This window comes from Poeciliopsis prolifica, unplaced genomic scaffold (genome assembly GCF_027474105.1).
Source record: "Poeciliopsis prolifica strain line A6 unplaced genomic scaffold, Auburn_PproV2 SCAFFOLD057, whole genome shotgun sequence".
Lineage (NCBI taxonomy): Eukaryota > Metazoa > Chordata > Actinopteri > Cyprinodontiformes > Poeciliidae > Poeciliopsis > Poeciliopsis prolifica.
The window spans coordinates 532,233-556,468 of record NW_026562432.1 but is presented as its reverse complement, the minus strand read 5'-3'; the positions used below and the strand labels follow the sequence as shown (position 1 = coordinate 556,468).

The window sequence follows — 24,236 nt, the reverse complement described above, 5'->3', positions numbered from 1 at the left end:
GTGTGTAACGTGTTTTGTGTGCTGAGGAGCGATCACAGCATGGCGGGCTGCCAGGCTGCCAGGCTTATAACCCTGATATTGGGAAACACACCTGTCAGAGTGTATTTGATGGAGGTACCTTTGATACCTCATTCTTTACATTAGTCATCACAGCCTTTTAATTAAGCTATGGACTGAGGCCAAATGTGCCGCCAAGCTTTTATTTTTTTCATTATTGTTCCCAAAACACAAGAATGCTTATATTGAATATGGAGCCTCCAAGAGACAAATGCTGTCCCCAGGTTACAAAAATCACATTTTTACATGAGTAGCACAACAAGACACTGATTTTTCTTCACATTCCTTTTTTGTAAAATAGCTCACCTACAGTTCAATAATTCAGCGGCCACTTTGTTATTCCAAATGAGAGCATGTCCAGACACCATTAGATGAAGAATGCCTGTGAACTTAAATTTTCAACATTTTCTCAGATTCTCAATTACAACTGATCCTCTGGTCATTTTTTGAGATTTATTGTTCCCTTTGAGGAATTATCCTTAATGTTCTTCTTAACCAGAGTCTCCAGGTAGACCGTCATGGGAGGTCTAGCACAATCTTTTCATTTTCAGACAATGGACTTGGCAGTTTTCTGTGAAGTATTTCAATTTATAGATTTTATAGAGTGAAGAATCTGAAGAGTCAGAAATACCTAGAGCAGAAGTTGAGATCAGGAGGATGTGGCTCTCTGACAGAATGAGACGAAGGTGAAAATTTGCTTTAAATGCATGGATATAGTTTGGAGGAGGCCGGCCAGCAGAATAATCTGCTGCCACACAGCTCAAAAAACAGAAAGAGATTTTTTAAGCAACATCACGAGCCAGCATGTGTTTTTCAGTCAGTTCACTCTTTGTGATTCATGGATGACAACCACCTGTGGAACAGCTGCATTAATTCCCCTGAACCTGTCAGCCTACTCCATCGCACATAATAATAAGTTAGTTTTTCTTTGCTCACACACGCCTCCAACCCCAAAGCCACCAAGGGAGGTTGTCTGCCCGTGTTTTAGCAGGAGGTGTGAGAGAGGTGCAGATGTGTGATTCCAAGGGAGGAACTTTCTCCATTTCAGCAGTCCGTCACAGCACACCCCATGAGTTTGGCATCTGCGATTATGCTCATCTCTGTGAATAGAATGCACCAACAGATAAATACAAGCTGGAGGTGGTGTGTGTGTGTGTGTGTGTGTGTGTGTGTGTGTGTGTGTGTGTGTGTGTGCACGTGTGTGCGATGACACGTTGACAAAAGTGAACAGAATGTGAACACAGGAGAGAAAAGCAGATGTGAGAAACATTTCTGTCTGTTTTCCCTCTGTCTCGTTATCACCGTCTCTTGTAGGATGTACCTCATACTTGGTATGTTGGATTTCACTTTCTTCTGGTGTTGGGTAGACTGGTGTGGAGAAAAATGTGTTGCAATGTCACTGAAAGCACATAACATGTTTCAAAAATGATCCATCAAAAACGTTTTGAGAATAATTTAATGTGTATCCAATGGTTGAACGTATATCTGTCTCATTTGCTTTTTTTAAAAGTATATATTTTCAAGTGATTTTTTTCAGATTTTGTTTTCTCAAAATATATTTTTTCAAATTAATTGTCAGACTTAAAAAAATAAAATAAAATAAAAGTTTACTTTTGAAACAGTTTCTTTACTTACAACAGCATAGAGCAAATATATTTTGAAACAATTCTACTTTTCCATAGAAGACCTTCTTTTTTACTTTTTATATTTGCACAATGCAGACCTAGCTGTACTAGAAGGAGGATAACGAAGAGAAAACCATCACATTTTATAGTGTGTGCATTGGTTGGACCTGAATTAGGGTTCTGATGCCTGGTAAGGTTCAGCTGGCTTCAAGTTCACTAGTATGCAGGTTGTGTAGAACCCAATATTGGCAAAAACAATAGCAAAAAGTAATGTCAATAGATTGACTCAGTTCATTTAGTAAGTTAGATTTACCATGATGGGATTTCTGGCTAGAATGCAAACAACTCTGTACCCAACATGTAGTGAAGAGCCTCTGGGGTATCATTGTGTTCACTAACATGGACTTACTCCATTCAGTATGCAAGCAATATTGTGTAAGCTGAAATTAGCATCAGCGCTAAAAGCTTTCTGAAAGGTGAAACCTGATGTATTTGCTCTGAAAGAATTTTTTTTTTTAAATTATCATTATTTTTAATGTTACTACAGAATACCTGATCATGATAACTAAAGTCACACTTTTGAAAGCTCAAGCTTAAACAGTCTGATTTATTGAACGCTGCTGCATCCTGGTGGCTCAGTGGAGCATTAATCATTCCTCAAAGTTAATCAGCAGAGCAACGTTACATCAAGGATAATGTCTCTGGATTGCTTCAGAGTGCTCTTTAATCGTGCAGCAGTCAGGCGGATGGGGACATCATCCAGTTATTTATGGTTTGGGGAGTAACAGAAGACCTACAAGTGTGCCTTCTGAACAGTAATTTATCTTTATAAGAGGAGCTCCCTCTTTAAAATCCCTGCTGCTGCTGGAAAACAGCTTTTTTTTCTTTTTTCCCAGAGATAACACCCTCAGAAGGGTATAACTAATTGGCAACAAATCTGAAAATCTTCCTAAAATCTTATGGGAGCCATTTTATGTAAAAGAGATTGATTAAAGAAGACAGACAAGAACTCCTCTCTTCGGGTTCTGAGTTGGTCTGAATATATTGAGAAGGAGACAGAGCTCATTCATCTTATCCTCAGACTTTCGCCCACCTCTCCGTCACTCAGTAAATGTTGCAGGGCAGCAAATCCAGATGTGTTGCTGAGGTGGAGACTTGTGAAAAGTATCCAAGGCCTTGGAAATGTATTTATAGACCTTGAGCAACCCCCTTCTCCTCCCCATTTCATTTCATTTTGTCACTTTCAATAAACGTCTAATTTCAGTGGTAATTTATGTGATGGACTCTGAGGGTGTGCATATGACTGTGAAGAAAATTGTGAAATGGTTTCTGAAAAGTGCGGCTCTCATTTGTATTTAGCCTCGTTTATTCTGATAACCCAAAAATAAAATCCAGCAAAGCAATGAGATCAATGGAAGAAGGAGATCTAGTCAGACAAAACAAGTTTAACATTTTGACCTGCATGGAAAATGCAGTGTCCAGTTTCTATGCAACACGTTGTGGTGGCAGCATCATCCTGTGGGTTTGCTTTTCTTTGGCAGAGAACCTTGTAGTCTGAAAACAGCTTGAGACTGGAGCTCACCTTTCATCAGAACAACTTGACCCTCCAACCAGAGCTACAATCCAACAGCTTTGACTGAAACATTTCCACATCCTCGAATGGCCTAGTCAAAGGCTACATTTCAATCTCACTGAAAATCTGCGGTAAAACTTCCAAAACTGAGGTTAGCAGATATTCTCCATCGGTATGTCGGAGTTTGAGCTATTGTACGAAGAACGGCCCATAATCTCCGTCTCTAAACGAGAAATCTCAACATGTCTGCAGCGGGAAACTGCAGCAAAAGATGCTTCAGCAAAATTTGAAAACTATGTGTACACACGATTGTACGCACTGATGGAAAACAAACTGAGAAAAATGTTTACAGTTTTTATCTTTTTATTTGAGATAAAAATATATCTTTTACAGATCTGGTTCACTAACAAACACAATAAAGCTCTGATGAACAACGACTACTTTAGTTAGACCTGTCACAGTGATGGCATCCAAAGAAGTGTTTAGAGCTTTAATCAGTCCTGCTAACAGATGCAAGCACATTTTTTCACAGATACAGTGAAGTCTAAAGGATACGCAGCCCAAAGACTTCACATGAGCAGTCGTCATCGTTATGCAGAGCCTTTCTAAATGAAAGCTGTTTTATAGTTAATTACATTCAGAAACCCTTCCCTGCAATCTATGACACATTGCAGAAGGACTCAACATGCTACGCTAAACACTACAACATCAACGTGCTGAGAAGAATAACACACAAAACTGTATAGGTTGAAAAAAGGTCAGGTGTGGCGGTTCTGGGTCAGTCTACACCTGACCCAGAACCTGTGAAACTGGCAGAAAACAATAGCAAAGTTAATTGCTTTCTAATTTAAGTCATCAAACATATTCAGTCTCTCTTAGTATAGAACACATAGACTCACAATCTGCCAGATTACAGAGAGACGTGTCTAATGGTGAGACACAGAGAGCAGTTCCACCTGAGCTTCGTTTCTGCAGAACCAGGTGACCAAACACACCTTTTAGACTTCTATGAAAAAATACTTGACATTTAAAAGGATTTCAATGCATGCAATGGAATCTAAATAAGCATTGAAATCAAGGTGAAGCAAATTAGCAATGGTGACTTTACATGCTGTAGCTCTAGCTAACAGCACATGGGTCGTCCTTGCAGGGCTTCATGTCTCCTTGCAGCAGCTGAATCATCACTGCCTTGGTCAGGTAGCTGGAAGTCCCTCTCTTTCCCAGAGGCGGCGTGTTGTAGAAAACCTCCATGTCACCCTGGGGCCAACAGTCACAGTTAGGGACTTGCTACAGCAGTTGTAGTTTGGTATGCAACAAGTCCAACCCGAGAGATTCCTCAGAGGCTTCTGTACCTGTTTCTCCGTCCCCTCAAAGCGACTCCGGTCTCTCTGGAAGTCGTTGAACGCCTCCTTCACCAGAGTATCCAGATCCACCTTGTCACCAAACTCCAGCTCGGGGTTTCTCTCCAGCACTACGGCCACCACCATCAGCAGCTAATGGTGGACAAGATTGCAAAAGACAATTAAAAGAGATGAAAATACAAAGATCATCATTTTTTAAAGCTGATTTTGCTTCAGCTCTACTTGCTGCATGTCTGTTGGTGTTAGTAAACGGGGCTCTTCACCTCTACAATGATTTGTCTGTACTCAGGCAGGACAATGTTCTGGAGTGTGTCCTCCACCAGCAGGGAGAAGTTCATCTCGTACATCGTCATGTCTGACAGTGTTGGTTGCTGCGTAATGACAGAGAAGACCTTCGTCATGTACTGTTGTATCTAGCAGGGTAGGATGTGTATTGTTACATAGTATTTACAAAATGTTTTACAGGAAGTAAACATTATGTGTGATGCAAAAACAGCTAGTTGAACAAAAACGTTGCCTGGTCCAAGTTTCGATTGGACCAAATAAAAACAAAGATCCGTCCTGCTTTGCATTTGTTTTCCCAACAGATTGTGATGCAAATTTTGAACAAACTTTTAAAATGTAGCAAAAATGAAAAGGAAGCAAAGTAGGCGTGTCATTTAAATGCCTTGGGCCCCAAGACCAATATAGCATTGTTGCTGACCATGTTCATCTCTTTCTGACCACAGTGTACTCATCTCCTAATGGCTACCTCCACTGTAAAAGGATTACGTACCTGTGGGAGGTGAGTTCCACCCACCACGATACCGTTAGGCGTCCTCTCCAGGATCTGCCACACGCGGTCATAAAACCCCAGGGGGGTTCTGTTCAGACTGCCGTCAATCTGACGCCTGTTCAGCCAAGACCTGGGGTAACAAAACAGAGCCTGATGAGATCACATCCTCAAACTGAGGGCAGCCGTTGTCCTTTAAAAAAAAGATTGTTTTTCAGTCAATGCTAGTTAATTAGATAAGATAATGCTTTATTAATTCCCAAAGGGAAATTGGCTCCTGCTTTAATTAGATGATATGATATAAACCGAGGGAAGAAGATAAAACTGTTAAACATCAAAGAAGCTCCGGTATGTTGAAATGGAAAGTAAAAGCATAGATTTTGCCGGATGAGGCATCGTTTCTGTTTATTCAGCGTACCTCTCAGTGTGCTGCGGCTGCAGGACGTCCAGCAGCAGCTGCTTGATGTCGCTAGGGGAGAGCTGGTAGATGTCCTGAGGTGCCAGGTCTCCAGCTCGGATCTTCAGCTCATGTTTCATAGCCTGAACGATCCAGCTTGGTATGCACACAACAGACGACTTATGTTAGAGATTACAAATGCAACTTCATTGCATTGCAACGGGGACATGATCAAAACCAAAGCTCAACTTCTTGACCCTCACTGATCTCACTCAGTGTGTACCACAAGAATCTGTACATGGACGTCTTACTTTTTCATTCTGCCTGTCGCCACCCGGTGAAACTTAAAAACATCAGTTTCTTTGGAGATCCATATTCTCTGGATCCTTAACTTATTTTAAAGACAACAGAACTTCACTTCTGCTCTCTGACCTTTGACCTAGGGTGAAGTGTTGACTCATTATTCTGTCTCTTTGTTTTAATTCTCTTCTACACCTCTTGTATGATTGCACCTTTTATCTTTCATTTCTCTACTTCCAAATGACACAATCAGGATAGATTGAAGGATGTAGCGGTCAGCTGTTAGTAGCGACTCATTTCCAATCTACTGCTGAGGCTGATATCGATCGAAACGCTGTTTTTTTGTGAAGCACTGCCTGAAGGTTTAAAGGTCACAGACATCTAACACCGGTATCCAACTGGGGCCTTTATTTGCTGAGATTCCCGTTTGCCCTCCTTTTGTACAATTAATTTATATAATTTATATAGAGGCCACTGTTGAATAGACGGCCTCTATTCAACAACCGCTTACAGAGTTAGAATCTTTATACACAGTTTATTCTCACAAACAAAACTGGAGGCACCATTTCCAGGAATCAGATTAGATTTCAGAGCCTCTTTTTGTCTGTTTTATTTCCACTGGAAGAAGTGGGATCAAATCAGAGCAGAAAGGACTGTTGGTGACTCTTTATGGGAAGAACAGCAGCTGGTTTTCTGCGATTGATTCGTGCCTCTTTTCTTGCACATATTTAGGAGTCAGGATTGGTCCAGTTAGTTTACAAAGTTCAACACAAGAGTGCACTTAGCTTTTAAACCATAACTGCTACGAAGCAACTAGATATCAAAGTTGCTTTGCTCTGATTTTACTGTAGATCATTAAAGCTCATGTTCCTTTAGGTCAAACATTCACCGAACCGGTTGGAGGTTTTATTATTGTCAGATCAACAGAGGTAGACATTAAATCGCCGTAAGCCTTTGGGTGATGTTTATTATGTCCATATTCCAAATAACTACCACCATCATACATTTTTGCACCTGTTTCTTCTAATGAGTTAAAGGTCTGTTTGTACATTTACAAACCCCTCCCCCCAAAAAAAAACAACAACACCATTCTGGCAGATAAAAGCTGGAAACAGTCATTTTCAAGCACCAAATTACAGATTCAGTCAAGCTGGAATGCAAAACATCCTGAAGACATTTCTAGAAGTCTAAAATTTAGATCCATCTTTGTTAAAATATCACCATTTTGTGTTCCGAAATGCTCCTACGATGGATTTTCTCTTTGATTTGTTGACATCAGGGCACAAAGCTGAACATAATTTCTGTGAGACAAAGCGTGCCACTGTTGGTGAGCAGTTAATAAAATTCCACACAATACGCAAGCCTGTAGGCACTTTCAACATTTTCAATTTTCCTGATAACATGACGCCTCAATCCAATCGCAGAAAATTGCAGCGTGGGTAATTTGGAGCGTGAGAAAAACGCAGAAAACAAGCCACATTACTGAATCTCAGAGGGATTTGACAGAAATTGGTTTCTTGAGTTTTTTCTCTGGCTAACACCAGGGAGGGGAAAATTGCATCTAGGCAAACATGCTGCATGAGAAAATCCCAATTGGTAAAAACACATAAGAGCTGCTCGAGGTTCACATTCAGCCTGGTATCGTCCTACCCGACTCTGATTTTGAGCATGCCGCTGAACAGCTCCGGGTTGTTGGAGATTATCCAGCCGATGTGGATGACCAGCTCCTGCTGGAGGACAGCTTCCCTCTCCCCGCCCTGGGGAGAGCACTTGCTGTAGATGATGCCCTGGATTACTCCAGGAGACAGCGGGTTGGAGATCACCTCCTCCTCATGCCCGAACAGACCCAGGGTCACCTAGTGATCATGTGCAAACAACAACAAAAAAAGTGCTGAAAATTTCTCAAAGTTTTTAGCAAAAAACCGAAGAAAGAAAAAGAAATCATGTGCTATTATGCAGACCACTTTATCAGGAGACAATTTTAATGTCTTCTGTTCCTTCGATTTGAAATTGGCCTCCTCTCTGAGTAAAAGTGAGAGAGTATGTGACACCTTTGTAGTTTTCCTCAGGAGGAGCATCAGAGGAAAATTACACCGTGGCAAATTTCACTGATGAGAGGACATGCTTTTATGTTTTCGCCTCCATCTGATGAAACTCCGAAACGTCGACGCATCGTTCATCCGAGGATGGGAAGCGCGAAAGCCTGCAGCTGAAATGAAGTTTTGGATTCGGTGCAGGATGTGCTGTCAGATTTCAGTAACAATGTGAAATATAATCAGAATGAAAACTGACTCAAATGGGACAGCGACGCGTTCTGCCTCTACTTAAGACTTTATTGTAAGGAGAGGAGCGGCATCCGTCTCCAATTTGAAATCGGCTTTTCCAATCACATTGAGAGGAGCCTACCCTCTTGCCTCATTGGCAATCTATATGCAGATTCACACCTTGAGCTACTTCAGCATAATGAAATACCTAAAAGTGTTCAGAAGGGTAAAAATGCAGCAAGATAACTGGAACTCTTGAGAGGAGGCTAATCTCTGAATACCACTTGAGAGAGAATGATGCATTGAAAGGCATCCGGCATGATGTGGTGAATCCACACAATTCACGAGTCAGTGTGTCAATCGTGTCTCCACACAAGTTATTGTGTTGCCAAACGGGGGTTGGGATGGGTAGTGGGGCGCTGGGGAGAGGTTTTGCTTGTTGCCTTGCTGCGTCTGCAACTACAGCTTGGATCCAAACACAGTCGATGTCAGCTTTGATGAGGGACATGCGTAAGCAGCTGGCCCAAATAGTTTCCATAGGATGCAGCATGAGGAGCCTTCAGCGATGTACACATCGAGATTTCCCTTTTTCTTCTAATCAGTGAACATTAAAATCACTGGCCAAACATGCCGCCAACAGTTTTCCCCAACATACCGCGCTTAGAGGAGGGGTAGATTTTACTCAGGCCCCTCTGAATCTGTGTCCACTTACCTGCTTGCCTTGCACTAAAATACTAGTAATACTGGGGGCAAGGCTGTCCACTAGTTTAGTTAAGAGACTGGCAGCAAGACGGACAACAGACCTAATGGGCGAAAAGACACAAGAACATTCTTGAGATATTTAGGACAAGTAACAAATTTACAGCTTGGACTTCAATATGCACAGCGCCTTGTAGACGTCTTGCAACCACTTTTGACATTTTGTCATGTTACAACTGTAAATTTGTTTGCATTTCATTGGGATTTTACGTAATAAGCCAACATAAAGTAGCACAAGAGCCATCGAAAGTAAACGGACTCAGGAAGAAGATGCTGTAACAAGCTTTGACTTGTTATATAGCATCTTCTATCGAGAGATGGTGTTGGTTCATCACAGTAAAAACCAAATAAAAATATTTATGTTTGTGACAAAATGTACAAAAGTGGACCTTTACAAAGCACTGCAGCTTCTTTCTTTGTTTCCTTTGTACATTGTCCAATAACACCAAGGGTTACAGAAAACATCTACAGCAGCAATGTACTGAGAAGTGTTCATCCCAATCACATCGAATCATTTTGAGTCTGGAAGTTCCGATATCAAGTTTGCTTTCCAGTAAATATTTTAATGTTCACGCAAGTTTGAATTGATCATTCATGAGGTTCATCGCGGTCTGCTAGATGCTTCCTCTTGTCTGCAGGGATCCTATTAGGAAAAAATGGCACACTGAGATGGCAGTTACCTAAATACAAAGCCAGGGATGACTAATGACACACCAAAACGATTTACATTTCTTACAGCAGTGGTGGAAGCAAATGGACGAAGTCGTGAATAAGCCGGAACACAGCCTGCTCTTATTATATGCTGAGTAAAAGTCCCAATCAATTTTTCTACCGGAGAAGTTGCTGTTTTTCATGATTACATTTGTGGGGAAGACAAAGGTACAGCTGGGAAATCAACAAAACATTACAGTTTAAAAAGCATGGTTTGCTGTCAAAGCACTGATCTTTAGAAAACCTATTTCAAGCCTCACTTGCTGGCCCATGTTAGAAAAATGAGAAGCATATACACAGTCGAGTGTGGGAGTAGTTTCCCTACCGAGCAAAACAAACAAAAAAACTACTCCATCTTTAAATGCCATAAGTGCATTTCTCTTAGCTGAAAACGTTGATGAATAAAACAGCATACAATAAAAGTTATCAGGAAGCATAACGAAAGCAAACAATGAGCACAGAACGCACTGGCCACTGATGAGAGGAACAAATACTCAGTTACGACATATGACAACCACCTGCGACATTTGGTCAGTATTTGTGGACGAGGCCGGCAGCAAACCACAATTCAAATAGAAATTCGACATTGTTTCAATTCCACACCCAAAATAAACACAAAATCCAAAATCCATTTCTGTGATGGACAAAGTAAAAAGTGGACAATCTTTGCTTTCATGGATAAGAATGTTGTAACTATTTTCCATTTTGCTCAGTAACTTTAAAGCTCTTCCGGCCATCCCAAGGTATTTAGGTAGCATGATCTAGGGTAAGAGTCAAAATCTATTTAGTTTGCAGTGCACAGCCAGCCTGTGAGCCACTGGGAATGGACTTGGAGGAAAGGGTTCAGCCTCTGTGGTTTTAATGTAAAGAGAAAGCCAACAATGACCACAAGCTCAACTCCGGATCACATCCAACTCAAAGTTCCTGCAAGCATCCTAGCTGGTTCGCCAAAATCCTGACTGTGTGAGCCAAGGTTTCAACGTTCCCAAACCACTTAATGCACTAGAAATACAGCAGTGTAACAAATCGACAATATGGCCAAATAAAACCTTGCATTTTTAGGTAAATCAGAGCAGAGTGAATGTGGGGGACTTAAACTGTTTGAACAATTTCACATTAAAAATGATGATTAGAAAGAAATTGTTGTCCACCTGTTATTATTTTTTATTTCTGCCGTCTTTGTTCACATTAATCACAGTTTTTCTAATTTGACGTTTTTAGACTTTTAGATAAAAATGTACAACTGTTTTAATTATAAAATAAAGACATGTATTATTATTATCTGTAAAATAAAATAGGAACATCTCATTTTAAGGGCTTATTTTTTTGATTAGAAGAAAAACGAGAGTCCAATTAGAATGAATGGTGAAATCTCACAGGTCAACACGCAGCTCACACAGCTCTCCAGCTAGCCAGCTAGCTAGGCAACTAAAACATGCGGGAACATTTACTGTGTCGCCCGCTGAACTTTACCTGTTTCCCATGAACCAGTATTGTGGTGATGTGAGGGGCTATGCAGCTGGCATACTTCTTGGTAATAGCAGCAGCATGCCGCACTGCCAGCCTGTAGTTTACCCAGATCACGTAACAGTTTGTTTTATTAGTTTTGGGAAGTCAGGACAATGTGATTAAATGAATTTCTACAGACACAAGAAATAGCAAAAAAGCATTTCAAGCTACTTTCAGAGGAAGTCTGTCTCATGAAGCCATAAGGCCACAAAATGACTCTACATGTCCTGTGATTAGGTTTTGGACAAACTCTGTGTTTGTGTGTTGAAACGGGAATACCAGACCAAAGTTTTCTGCTGCCGGCTCGTCTGTAGATTCTCTCCAGTTCATCCATGAGGTTCTCTGCAATCACAAATATGGCTGATTTTATAACTTTTTCTAAATTTTGGCCTTCAATGAATATGGAAAGCATGGAGGATTAACATAGTTTAAACATTCAACCAATCGTATCCCAGCTTCAGCTCTTGACAGACGATATGTTGAGGGTTTTAATGTAGATGCTTTCCTGCTCCAACACACCTCCAGAGAAAAAATGTCATTTTAGTTCCAATGTCAGCTTAATTTACACAAATTTAAATTACTGGATTGATTTCTGTAGTATTTGGTAGAATTACCTTTTAAATGGTATGACTTGGTTCAAACATTTTACATTTCTTTTCACCAGCTTCCTGCCACAGTTTGCATGGATTTTGGCCCAAATTACCAGATAGAACTGGTAGAACTGGGTCAGGTTTATAGGCTGCAGTTTATTTACAGTGAATGTAAATATCTGGTGTGATCTGTGGACGTGTTGGAGCGGAAACACATCCGAAAGCTGCAACTCTTGTCCCCCAAAGGACCAGAATGGGGAACCACTGTGTGAATCAACAGAATAAAACACCCTGGTGCTCCACTAGAATCTGTATTTATGAACTAATTTGCAGTGTGCCCATACCATCTTTTTCCAGGAAGTCTGGTCCTTCTCTTCTAAGGAGGATACAGGCGAGCTGAGCCTGACTGGCCAAGCAGTTGCAGTCCTGCATAAATACGCAGACGAGCAGAATAAACAAAGATGAGAGCAATATCGAATGCACACTCAATATTTTTCAGAAAACAAGAGAAAAAGACAAATGGTATTATTAACCGACTTAAAATGATACATTGATCATGGTTTATACTAATTGGAGTATTGATTTTGATATGAAGAAGCAACAGCTAAAAAAAACCTCATCCTGATCATATTTTAGTTGAAATGTTGCCATTTGATTGAAAGTTTTACACGTGATTCTTTCAAATAATTTCTCTGTTCAACAAGAACACTGTGATAATCCGGATCATTGTTCTGCTGAAACAACCAGCTTACATGAAACTTCTGCAGGATCTCATAGGTGGGCTTGTTTTGCCACTCCTCCACACTGATCTCCGGCTGCTGCTCCAGGTCCGAGGCGTTGGGCGTGCTCGTCTGCCTCTTCACCTTCGAGTGCTTGGGCAGCTCCAGCTCCTCAAAGCTCTTGAACTCTGGGATCCTTTAGCACACGGAAATGGACTGCGCATGTCTCGGTTTTCGTAAAATGAAGCAACTTATAGCCTTCAAGCATTAAAATTAAGACAGGACTAGCTTCTGTAAGGGTACCGGCCACCATGCGACAAGTGACGCAAAACTCGTCATCGCCTCAAACTAGATCATAGGGAGATCTATTGCAGATCACAGTTAATGTTCAAATTATGTTCAGATGATTTGACTTCAAGATGCACAAAGAGAATCTGAGGAGGAAGCTGAAGATTAGAGCGATTATAGTGATCTTTAACTTTGTTTTAAAGTCAAAGATCTGGAGATCATCACCAACAAGAAACGGTCAAAATATCAGAGGAAACATGCAATTAATAATAATATGAAAACACATTATATGTCTAATATTTCATTTATAACAAAAACTACTTCTCATATAGTGTATTAGTTATGAATGTTGAGGAAACCATCTAACTACCTTCCTGCTGTCCTTCACATCTCATTGGCTTAAATCCCAGGAGTTTCAGAAAGAGGAGGAGTTTTTAAAGAGACAAAGGCCTAATTTCAAGGCCTTGAATGAGGAAATATTTTTTGGGGTCATACTATGTGATATAGAAAAAACTTTTATGACAACTGATGTGAACATAGTTACTTGGTTTTGCTATAAAATGCAATATGCGCACATAAGCACATAATACCACCAAACAATATCAGTTTTATTTGACACATAAAGTCATGACACTGTTCTCCTTTCAATAACTTTTTGGTTTCCTTTGGTGAAACAGAAAAAAACACTTTAACCTGAATTTTCACTTTTACTGCAATCACAGCAGAGAAAGCATCCACATTTAACAAGGAAAGCATGCAGACGCATGAAGGGAAGCTCTTACTCTGCCTCATTGACGCGAAGGAAGTCCAGCTGCTCCACAAATGCTCCTGATATCAGAGTCTGTGAAAATGACAGTGGGGGTGAGGGGATATCACATTTAAAAGACTATAAATTTATTATTCTGGTGATATGGCCCCAACCATCCAAGAGACATAACAGTCATAGAGGATCCATAATGGCTTCTGTGCCAGCAGGAGTGGAGGAAGCAATCTGGTACACAAGGTTTGTTGGGTGACTCAGTAAAGATAAAATGCTTCAAAAAATGTCATAAAAAAAAGAAACAAGATTCACCAGAAAGGTGCAAAACCAAGTGACAAATAAAATATTTTAAACACACACCTGCCGCATGTAACGATAATAGAAGAGGAATAATAATAGTAAAAAAAAGCAATTCGATTTTCCAATTTTCCCTTCTCCTCAGGTCCAAAAGAGAAACCACTCACTCCAGCTGAAGTCAACTCAAAACAAAACGAAGTGGTGCAGGAGACGAGCGATTGTGCTCTCCATAACAATGAGACGATGAAGAGCACAAGCGTTTCAAAGTTGTGAGGTAGCTGTGAACTGAATGGCAAATAGGCAAGGGGTGGGGAAAAAAAAACTTTAAAGTTAAAAAAAAAAGGAGAAGAATCTTGTGTGGAAGTCTCTGTCGAGCACCACAAATACAGCCTGGGAGGAGATGGAGGAGGAAAACTTGTCGGGAGTTTGAGAAAGACGTTCGTTAAAGTTACCCATGTTGAAAGTAGTTCTAGTTCTCATTTTCCTTGCAGTCTGTTCAGTTGTCTCGGCGACGCGTCTTCAAATTTAACTTTGGGATGCTTACAGTTCCCATGGCAACCTTTATGGGAAACTTTAACGAGTCTAGAGCAATTTATATTGGATACAAAACAACAACTGGTCTTTTATATATGTGTATATATATATAAGCTTTATTTTGTTCATATTGAGCTATGACATACCATTCGGTTTGTGTTTTAGACTCACAAACAGAAATTCTATATTACAATTTTATGACAAAGAGCAGCTGTGAAATCTTAAAAAAAAATACAGGTTTTTTTTTTGTAAGAGTCGACATTCTACTCTTGTAACACAACATTGTTCTCGTATTGTTTCAACTTTATTCTTGTTTTCTTGTTCGTTGTCATGATTCTTTCCTTCATTCTTGTCATTTGTTTTCTTACTGTGGCCCTGAATCGCCACATCGCTCAAACAATAACCGTGTCCACAACGAGTCAGACAGAGGCGAGGGAAGAATGGAAGTTAATACTTCTGAACAAATAAGGGACTTTATAACAATGTCAAATAAACACCATGCAGGGACAGAAAAAGCAGGGGGAAAAGTTTCTGCTTTGGAAAAACCTTTACAAAACAATACTATCTGTTAAATTGACTCTCTAGGCTGGATGCAGTGCACTGACGCAACACGTTTTTTATAACTCGTTTAACAAGGCATGGGGACGTTTTCTAGGGCTGTTAGATTCACTGTCGCTGGAGCCGTAAAAGCTCTTCATCCCTCGCGTCCAATATTTAATTCTGAATCTCTTTCCCAATACTTGAACTCCAATAGAGTTCTGATTGAAAACCTCAGTGCATAAAGAATTTAAAGCGCGCTGCTGTTGCACAGCTGTTAACTCAGTGAAGCACATCCCAACGCTTTTCATTCCAGACACGACGCTTTGCAAACCGCGTCGATTCTCTCGATTCACGTACCTGAAGTCTGTCAACGTGAACTTTGACCCCGCCGATGACGCCTTTCTTGAAAGAGGCCAACATGTCCAACACCGGATTGAAGCGGCTCCCTCTGGTTGGATAAAATATTCGACAGTGAAAGCTGCCAGTCAGACCTTCCTTGAACGTCAATCAAACTCACTTTAGTTTGCTGGGTATAGAAAAACTTGGCCAACTTTTCTGTTCATTTTTATTCCTTTGTTGGACATTGATTTATATTCAGTGTGCACAAAATTAAAAAATAAGCTTCCACCCTCAGGCGTTTGGGGTGACATCAAATAAACTATAAACTCTCACATTTTGTGAATTTAGTCGTATTGATTATTTTTCTTCTTCTTTTTTCTGTAGCAGAACGTTTGAGCCGTATGTGAGAACACTGCATCGCTGTCTTAAAGATTTGTCAAAAATAAAGCACATCAAAGCACATATTTTGTGAAGATAAACATATTTAGAAATATTTCCTGAGGGAGTCTTCCCAAGGGATCAATAAAGTACAAGTCTAAGTCTAAGTAATTTTGCATGTTTTTCTTATTGAATCCCTTCCAAAATCTACAGAGAGAAGAAAAAAAAGAAAGAACCAGGCAGATTGAACAATCATTCATTCTGCAGCCTGAGGCAGGAGTGTGATAGGAGTAAGAATTACTGCCACCTGCTGGTGGGAGTTGGCATCATTTAAACCTGATGTTTTTGACCATTTGTTTTTTTTTTTGGAAAGTTTGCAAAACATGTGCAATATTAGCACGTGTAAATGAGGAGATTTGTTGATTTTGTGCTAATCTTTGCTATTGGAAGATTGTGAAAATGGAGGGCTTGAATCAGAGTCAAACGACACACAAACACCAAAGAGTGAAGACCTTGGTGTTACCCGTCAAAACCTACGTTGCAAAGTGCCATCAAATTCATTAAACAGAGCTGATCGACTCAGTGTTTGTGCCTCTAGTGACGTTACTGACCTAAACACAGTCAACTGGAATTGCCAGTGTACTTTTAAGAAAAACTTACTAAGGGGAAATTCATATTTTATAACCAAGCTTGGTTCTTACTGCCATTATACATCTGTTAGAAAAAAAAAAAAACCAACAACTTGCAACTGGATAATATCTTGATTCATTCTTGATTGTTTTTCTTTGCTAGTCTCAATCAATCTTACAATTCGTAGCAAACGTGTAGTAACCATGCAATCTGGAAATATAACTAAACTTCAATATCATTTATTCCGTCCTCTGTCACCTGCCGTACGGGTCATCGTCCTGATCAATGGCAAACTAATGACTATCGAGCTCCTGCCATGAGCGCCCATTGATTCATTTTTGGGTGCCGCAGTGAGGCTGTTTAAACATTTGTAGCACATTTAACATATGGCTCCCCGGGTAACAGTCAATACTTCTGTAATCAGCCCACCAGCCAGGCTGCAGTGATACAAATGAGAAACATTATCACCCAATCAGCAGACAAATACAGTAGCACCGTTCTTCTACTTAAGATTAATGGCACACGCAACATGGGAACAGGGGTGGCAGCAGAGAGGGAGAAAAGTTAGACAAACCCCCCACCCAAAAAAACAAAGTGAACTGGCTTTTTAAACGCTTCACTACAGGCTTGAGACGGCGATAAATATAGTGATAGTGACGCAAAATGAGACAGAAGATGGAACGCCTTGGGAAAAGGGTCGCGTCAAAGTAAAACAGCGGAAAAGATCTGCTTTGGAGTGTGAGTGTGTGTATTACTTGATGTTATCCTCGCGGATGAGAACCAGGAAGAGTGGACGTCCCTGCATCTTCCAGCACTGCTTGATGAACTGCAGGGCGTTCTGCACACACACACACACACACACGCACACACACACACACACACACACACACACACACACACGCACCCACACACACACAGGGCATTTCAGATCCACGTGCTGCAGCTGTAAAGCATTCAATTTCCTTTATTTTGTTGTGGAACAACTGAGTCAGTGGCATTTGGAAACTTCAGCCTCCTCTACTGTCAAGCTGGGTTTAAGTTGCGGAGCTCCTCAGGCAGCTCAGCGTTCAGCACAAACACAGTTTTGATGTTGAGAGATCACAGCAGGGTGTCTGGAGCGATCCTGAAAACACGGCTTATTGCCAGATTCACCTTACAGTGGGGAAAAAAAAAAAAATTACATTTGGGAAACAAAGTTGTGTTAACACCTGCTTTCTTCACTGAACCGGGAAACGAGGACATTTTGAAATATCTAGCACTAAGAAGTGAACTGATATTAAGGAAGAAATGCTCTCTACTCTGCAGCACTCCTGGACAAGAACGTTTCTGACTGATCTTCACTCCACTCGAGTCCCTCTGGTTGTACAAACTGGTTTTCTGAATGTTCTGGAACCATAAATGTGCCAGAGATAATGATTTACTGCATTCCTGATTGAACTGCTTGCTCTGGATCAGCAGGTTGTTTTTGATAGTGTGTGGCCTGACTGTGTCCCAGGTTTCTGACCCTCTACATCAGGCTGTTCTCTTCACTGCCTCAATGTCAAAGCAAAACAGCACATCTCTGTTCATTGCCTTTTTTGGATTGGGCTTGTTTATTTAATGTAATTGCTTTTTATTGCTACAAAATGTTAAAACCGAACAAAGTATATTCAAAACCTGTTTTAAAGCTGGTAAAATTGCCTCTTACCAGTTTTTTTCTTTTCCAGTTATAGTAGCCAAAATCTAATTAGCATATAATCTATCTCTGACTATTGATTGTTAGTACTTGATTATTCTGACTATTAATTGAATTTGACCACTTAAGCTTCTCAGAAAAAAACTGTTGAAATTCAAGTACATAAATACTTGAAATCTTTTTCAAAATAAGAAAATAAACACTTTATTCCCTAAAATGCAACAACATAACACTATTGGTCATTTTATACCAAAAGGTGCACCTGCAATTAAAAAAAACTAACAAAAAAAACTTTTGAAATCAACATGTAAGAATGTTAATTTTGCAAATGGCTTTTTTCTAGTTAACGATTAATCGGATGCTTAATATTGGAGCTGGGGTTTGTTTCAGGCTGCATCCAGATCATGAATGCCGTCAAGGGGACGGCGGAGGCAGAATGAACCCGTTAAGCTGCCAAATCATAACAGTTTTTACTGCGTTTGATTAGTACATCTTAAAATAAAATCATTTTCAACATCTTTTTTACACAGTGATGTATTTTGAATCTATATAAACGAAAACTGATTTGATTTAAGTGATAAAAAAACACATTTAAGTGCGAAACTATGGCTTTAAAGATTCTACGTCCCTCTGAAGTTTAGCGGGCCACATAAATAGCTGCGTGGCGCCAGACCTTGAATTTGACACGCGCCCATCAGAGTGTTGCATATTGTCTTGTCTGTCTTTCTTTTTTTTACTTCTGCTCTTTAATGTCTTCTCAAACCAGACAAGGTGAACGTATTTAAATCACATAAGCTTTTCCAAATCAATGAAATGTGACATTGACTCACCTTAATGTCGTCAATTAGAAGCATAACATCTTGAGACAAGTAGAAGTCACTTAGATCAAACACTATTGGGTAGCACACCACCGTCTTGCCCAGTATGCGATAAATCTAAGAGACAGAGACACACACACACACACACCCACACGTACGCACACACACGCACACACCCACACACACACGCATGCTGTGATATCTGAAGATGGATGGCCCATAAGCAGTTAGAAATGTTTTATTCTGGGCAGGACATAAAACGAGCCATCAGTCCTTGGTGTAGAAGTCACAAGAAGACCGCTTCTGATAAGTCACAGCATCAGCTCATAGTACAAACAGAGCTGGTAGAAAACTGATGATGATGTCCTCTGGCATGTTGCCATCTTCCCAATAAATGTGGCATTATAATATCGTCTTAATGTCGTTGGAGTCATGATTCATTTGTTTGCCAGTGGCTTTGTTGCGGTGCTCCAAAGGTACAACTGTATCTGGTTCTGTGACCTTCATTCAGCACAAACTCAGATATTTGCCCATTAGGAGTGAAAGTGGGGCAGAATCGGTTATTAATTCAAGCTATTTTTTAAGCCCGCATGAGAAAAAGCAGTAGATGTGTTGCTGTTGGAGCACCTTGGAAAGTTTTCAGACCTAAATTTTCCTCGTTACAAAGCGGACTCCAGAGGACTTCACTGTGATGCACTAACAAAGTAGCAAGTGTGGAGTGGGAGGAAATGACATATTCTTTTAAAACATTCTATATGTTAAATTCTGAAAAGTGTGATATGCATTTAATTTCAGACCCGTCTGAGTCAATATGTAGCAGAAGCAACTTGAGTTGCTCCACCGACTTTGAGCATCGAGACTGAAAGTTTTGTCCGTTAATTGAAATCCAGCTGATGATTACTTAGTCTGGATTGAGAATATCTGAACATTTCTGACATCGGTATCTGCCGATTTAAGTCTTTTTTAACATATTGCTATTGATCCTATGAATAGAACTGGGTTTGATGCTAATAACCAATACTTCCTTCCATCTACTGGTTTCTGGAGAGGAAGCGGATTGGTCCAGTTGGTATTGTTAGGTCATGAGACAATGACAGTGATGCAATGCGGGATTGTGGGGAAGAAAAGAAGCAGTGGTGAAATCAGGTGTGGTTGTATTTTTTTTCCAAGATAGTAAAAAGGTGATAGAATGATGAACATTTATGACCACAGTCATAGATGTTCGTGAAGACTTCTTCATGCACAGCAAAATCAACACCCACATTTTCATGTTGGCGAATTCCTAATTCAAGTAATGCCACAAATTATCCATTAGATTTACACTCAGCCCAAAATTACTCTTAAGCCCAACAGTGGCATGATTGGACTTTAATCTGATTTTTCTATCAATAGTTTCTTTTGGTAAAAGGCATCTTCCATTTTGATTTATATATATAGATTTTGTTTTTTCCAAACCGCTTGTCAGAAATGATTTATACTCTGCTCAATAATCAATGGAACCATCTCTCTTGAACTTTGAGAAATCAAAGCTTTTTGTTCCACTCTGCGGCTATGTTGTGTTTGTCTATTGCTCAGTTCAACGGGCTTGAATATTTCAGAATGTCAAAGTACGACAGCAGCAGCTGTCATAATTAAGTGTAGATTATTAACCGAATCTGTACAACAGTCACTGATGCTGTCTGTGTGTTAGAGAAAGAGAAAACTAGATTCAGGAACAGAATGCTGTGTGTGTGCTTCATGCTCACTCTAATGTATTCAGATCAATATGTGCTGTGTGCATCAGTCATCCCTCTTGACCCATGCAGCACAACTACAAATAGATGCACATATGCATTCATATCCTCGTGTGTGGTGTGTGTGTGTGTGTGTGTGCGTGCGTGTGTGTGTGTATGGGTGTGTGTGTGCGTGTGTGTGTGTGTGCGTGTACGTGTGTGTGTGTGTGTGTGGGCGAATGAGCACAAACTCAAATACCTTGCAGGTCCCGATGCAGCCCACTGGCCTATCCGGGCGCCCACTCAAACCCAGCTTCTTATTGACGGCTAGAAAACGGTACGCCTGCAGAAACACAAAGAGCCGATCAGTGTGCGCAGCCTTCACGGCATCCTCTCGCTGACCTTTCTGTTCACAGAGAAAACACTGCGCAGAACACCTTTCCATACGGATCCCCGTGATTGCATCTGTGCCACTTTGGAAATGAAAATACCGTACTTGATTTGAAATGTCATGCTCCAGAATTTCATTCCACATTGCACTGGAAGCATGAGCCCAATATCTCTCCTTCCTGCTGAAGCATTTTGTGATTCTGCCACTCATGAGCTGAAATATCGTCCCCCACGATAGAAAGCAGCAGCGGATATTAGCTCGGTGTGTGAGTTATGAAATGCAGCAGTAATCAAGGTCCCTGTGCTGCCGTCAGCAGCGTGCTTAGTGGACAAAAGTACACCCAGGAGCCTAAACACCTGGAGTCTGATAACAGCAGTATACCGGCTCACAGAGGCCCTTAGAAACAAATGCTAAGAATTGAGCTTTTATTACAGTAGATAAAACACAATCCATTATCTTGCCATCTGACAGTTAAAACATCATTCGCTGCCAAATAGCCAGACATATTCATCCAAATCACACAACATTTTTGCCAGTCATATTTTTGCACTGACTTTTACAAGACTGGAGATTATTGAACACATAACCAATTACTGAAAAAGCAGGTTATTTCACAATGCTGGTGTGTTTCAGCTGAGTGGAGCTGACACTCCACCACATGCTCCATTTGTGCAGGTTTGCACCATTGAAACTACCAAGTTGGATACTGGACATGTGTGGAGCGAGCGGCGCCGAGCTCAAGGTTGATCTATACCGCTAACTCTTTAGCTTCACCTCTTTATCACAGCTGATGATTTTTGGTTCATATCAAGTTGTCAAAACAAAAAGGTTTTAAACAATGTCAACGTTGTATTTAAAGTGTCATTGTTTACCGGATGATACTTAATGACAACGGTCATAAATATTCATGAAAGCGTCTTGATGTTTATGACAGGTGTTATGTCAGGTTTATGACAATGTCATTACAGTCTTAAGCACACCCTTTTACTAAAGTGTTGCGAATGTTCAATGTTTAATTTTCAGAAGTACTCACTGAATGCAGAGGAAACTATTTATTCATATTTTAAATTTGTTAATGAGTGGATTTATCAGCACATTTTGCTGCAACACATTCACAATCTTGATATGGACTAAAATCCCAGAATGTACAAAAATCACAGAACCGCTGAGGTAAACAGATCCTGTCAATAAATAAATATTCAGCACGATGCCCGCTCTGACTCCCGATTCCATATTCCATCTCTGAGGCTGAGTGCCACACGGCAAAAACAGAAAGAGGCTGAGAGGAAGAAAAAAGTAGCAGGTGTGACAGTTCAAAGGAAGATGACAGACAGTGGAGAAGGTCTCTGATTTAATAGGCATAATGGAGATGGGACAGGATGTAAGCCTGGGGGCAATAATGGGGCTGGAGTAGCAAGTGGGACGGCCACACAGAAGCCAGAAAGATCTTCTAAAAGAAACCAGAACCCGGAGAGATGGCACGACCGGAGAAAACGGTTGTTTTTAAAACATGACGTTGAGGGAAGGCGTCGCACAACAGATTGGCAGATGAGAAACGCCAGCAGAGGAGCAGACGAGGCTTTGAGCGACGGATGTGACAGAGGAGACAGATGACACCGAGATGGTAGACTTCCAACAGCAGACGAGGGACAGGATCTGCAGGCAAAAGCAGGTATGTAAAGGAAGACCTGCTGCAGAAGCAGTGTTTGGTGTTATGGGTGTGTCAGAGCAACTTGTATAATCTGCAAAACATTAAGAAGCAAGATGGATGAAAGCAGCATTCTGTAATAGACTGAAGTTGTCACTGAATATTTGTGCACAATTTTGTTCATTCAACAGCAACAGTTTCCTTAGATTCTCCAGTAAAATCATGTTGACTACAGAAACCTTTCTGTTACTCATGGTGAACCCCAAGGTTCAGTCCTGGTGCCTCACTAGTTCAATACCTACACCGTACACTGTTTTTGCTTCCATTTTTCCATGAGCTAAACTCAAAGATGTCAAACATTTCATTATAACCATTTCTCTCAAATATTGTTCAGAGATCTGTGAAAGCTGGGAACAAAAGCAGAACAGTTGCGCTTGTATTTTTGTTCACTGTCTGCATCTTCATCAGAGGTTAAATAGGAGATATATGTAATATTTAACAATCCATGAACATATTGCCCAAAATCTGTTTTTATCATTAGTGAAATACTTGCCAAACTAAGAAGGCTCGTGTGAAAACAGATAATTCAGATTGTTATTCCTACTCTCATTTTGTCTCGTCTGGTTTATTGCACTTTTCACGTGGTACAAAACTCTGCTGCAAGACTTTTAACTGGAACAAACAGAAGTTTTCACTGTTCAGCTCCTTCCTTTATCGTTTTTGTAATTGTTCCTTTATAATTGACTTGTTAAAGTCCCAATCTAACTTCTGCAAACCAGAAGAACCGAAGAACCAGACATGAAACTCCAATAGAGTGCTCTTTCCAGGCTGTTGCTCCTCGACAGTAGAAACAACTTCCTTTGTTTCTTCACCGCCTTGAGAGTTTGGGACTCGGCTGAAAAGCAGCTTAAGAAATGCTCATTTAAATACACTTTTCCTTTAGAGTCCTTCAAATATTATCATACATTTGTATTAGTTCTGTATCATTTGATAATTTAAAATCAATCATATTTTATTTGCATGATCTGTGAAAGGTGTGGTCGACATACATTATGCTGACTTTGTTGCCATTGGAGGATTCATTGTAAGTTAGGAATAATCTCACACAGAGGAAAGTACAAATTGTTTTTTTTTTTAGGTTGTCAGTTTTCATTAAAGTGAAACATGAACCTGCTCAACAAAACTATCTTTGAACATTGAACGAGGAAATACATGGTTAGATTCAGAGGCAGTACAATCCCCAATGTCAAGAAATACTTTATGGCAAAAAAAAACAAAATAAATGAGCTTTTGGTAATTACTTGGAGTTACTCTGAGGAAGTCTTTCAGCTTCACTATTTGCATAAATCCTTCTGAAGCACCTATGTGATCATCATTCTGAACACATTGCTGAAAAAGCTGTTGCAAGAAAACTAAGATCCCTTTAGACTTCAGCAGAAGATAAATCGTTCATCTGCAGCAGAACTGTGAGAAATGTAACCTTTGGAGAGTAATTCTGTAAACTGCGCAGGTTTATGGATTGTCACTTTGGCAGAGTAGCGACTTCACCATTATGCTGATCAATCAACACGAGGAACCACTGTTGGGAT

General features: G+C 40.3%; 1 protein-coding gene across 3 annotated transcripts in view; it reads right to left on the bottom strand.

Moving 5' to 3' along the window:
• Positions 1-3,600: 3,600 nt before the first annotated feature.
• The window catches only part of phkb (phosphorylase kinase, beta), a 97,923-nt gene continuing 77,287 nt past the window's right edge, over positions 3,601-24,236 (bottom strand). For 2 of the 3 annotated variants that reach the window (XM_055060070.1, XM_055060068.1), the window contains 15 exons: positions 20,868-20,951; positions 18,909-19,013; positions 17,159-17,241; positions 15,414-15,504; positions 13,708-13,766; positions 12,671-12,833; positions 12,263-12,344; positions 11,613-11,670; positions 9,062-9,152; positions 7,736-7,941; positions 5,807-5,941; positions 5,392-5,521; positions 4,880-4,987; positions 4,608-4,748; positions 3,601-4,512 (listed from right to left, as the gene is read on the bottom strand). In XM_055060070.1, the coding sequence (XP_054916045.1) occupies positions 4,375-4,512; positions 4,608-4,748; positions 4,880-4,987; positions 5,392-5,521; positions 5,807-5,941; positions 7,736-7,941; positions 9,062-9,152; positions 11,613-11,670; positions 12,263-12,344; positions 12,671-12,833; positions 13,708-13,766; positions 15,414-15,504; positions 17,159-17,241; positions 18,909-19,013; positions 20,868-20,951 (1,674 nt within the window). In that variant the 3' untranslated portion in view covers positions 3,601-4,374. Of the gene's footprint in view, positions 4,513-4,607; positions 4,749-4,879; positions 4,988-5,391; positions 5,522-5,806; positions 5,942-7,735; positions 7,942-9,061; positions 9,153-11,292; positions 11,384-11,612; positions 11,671-12,262; positions 12,345-12,670; positions 12,834-13,707; positions 13,767-15,413; positions 15,505-17,158; positions 17,242-18,908; positions 19,014-20,867; positions 20,952-24,236 lie in introns of all 3 variants that reach the window. The other variant, XM_055060069.1, reaches the window with a different exon arrangement.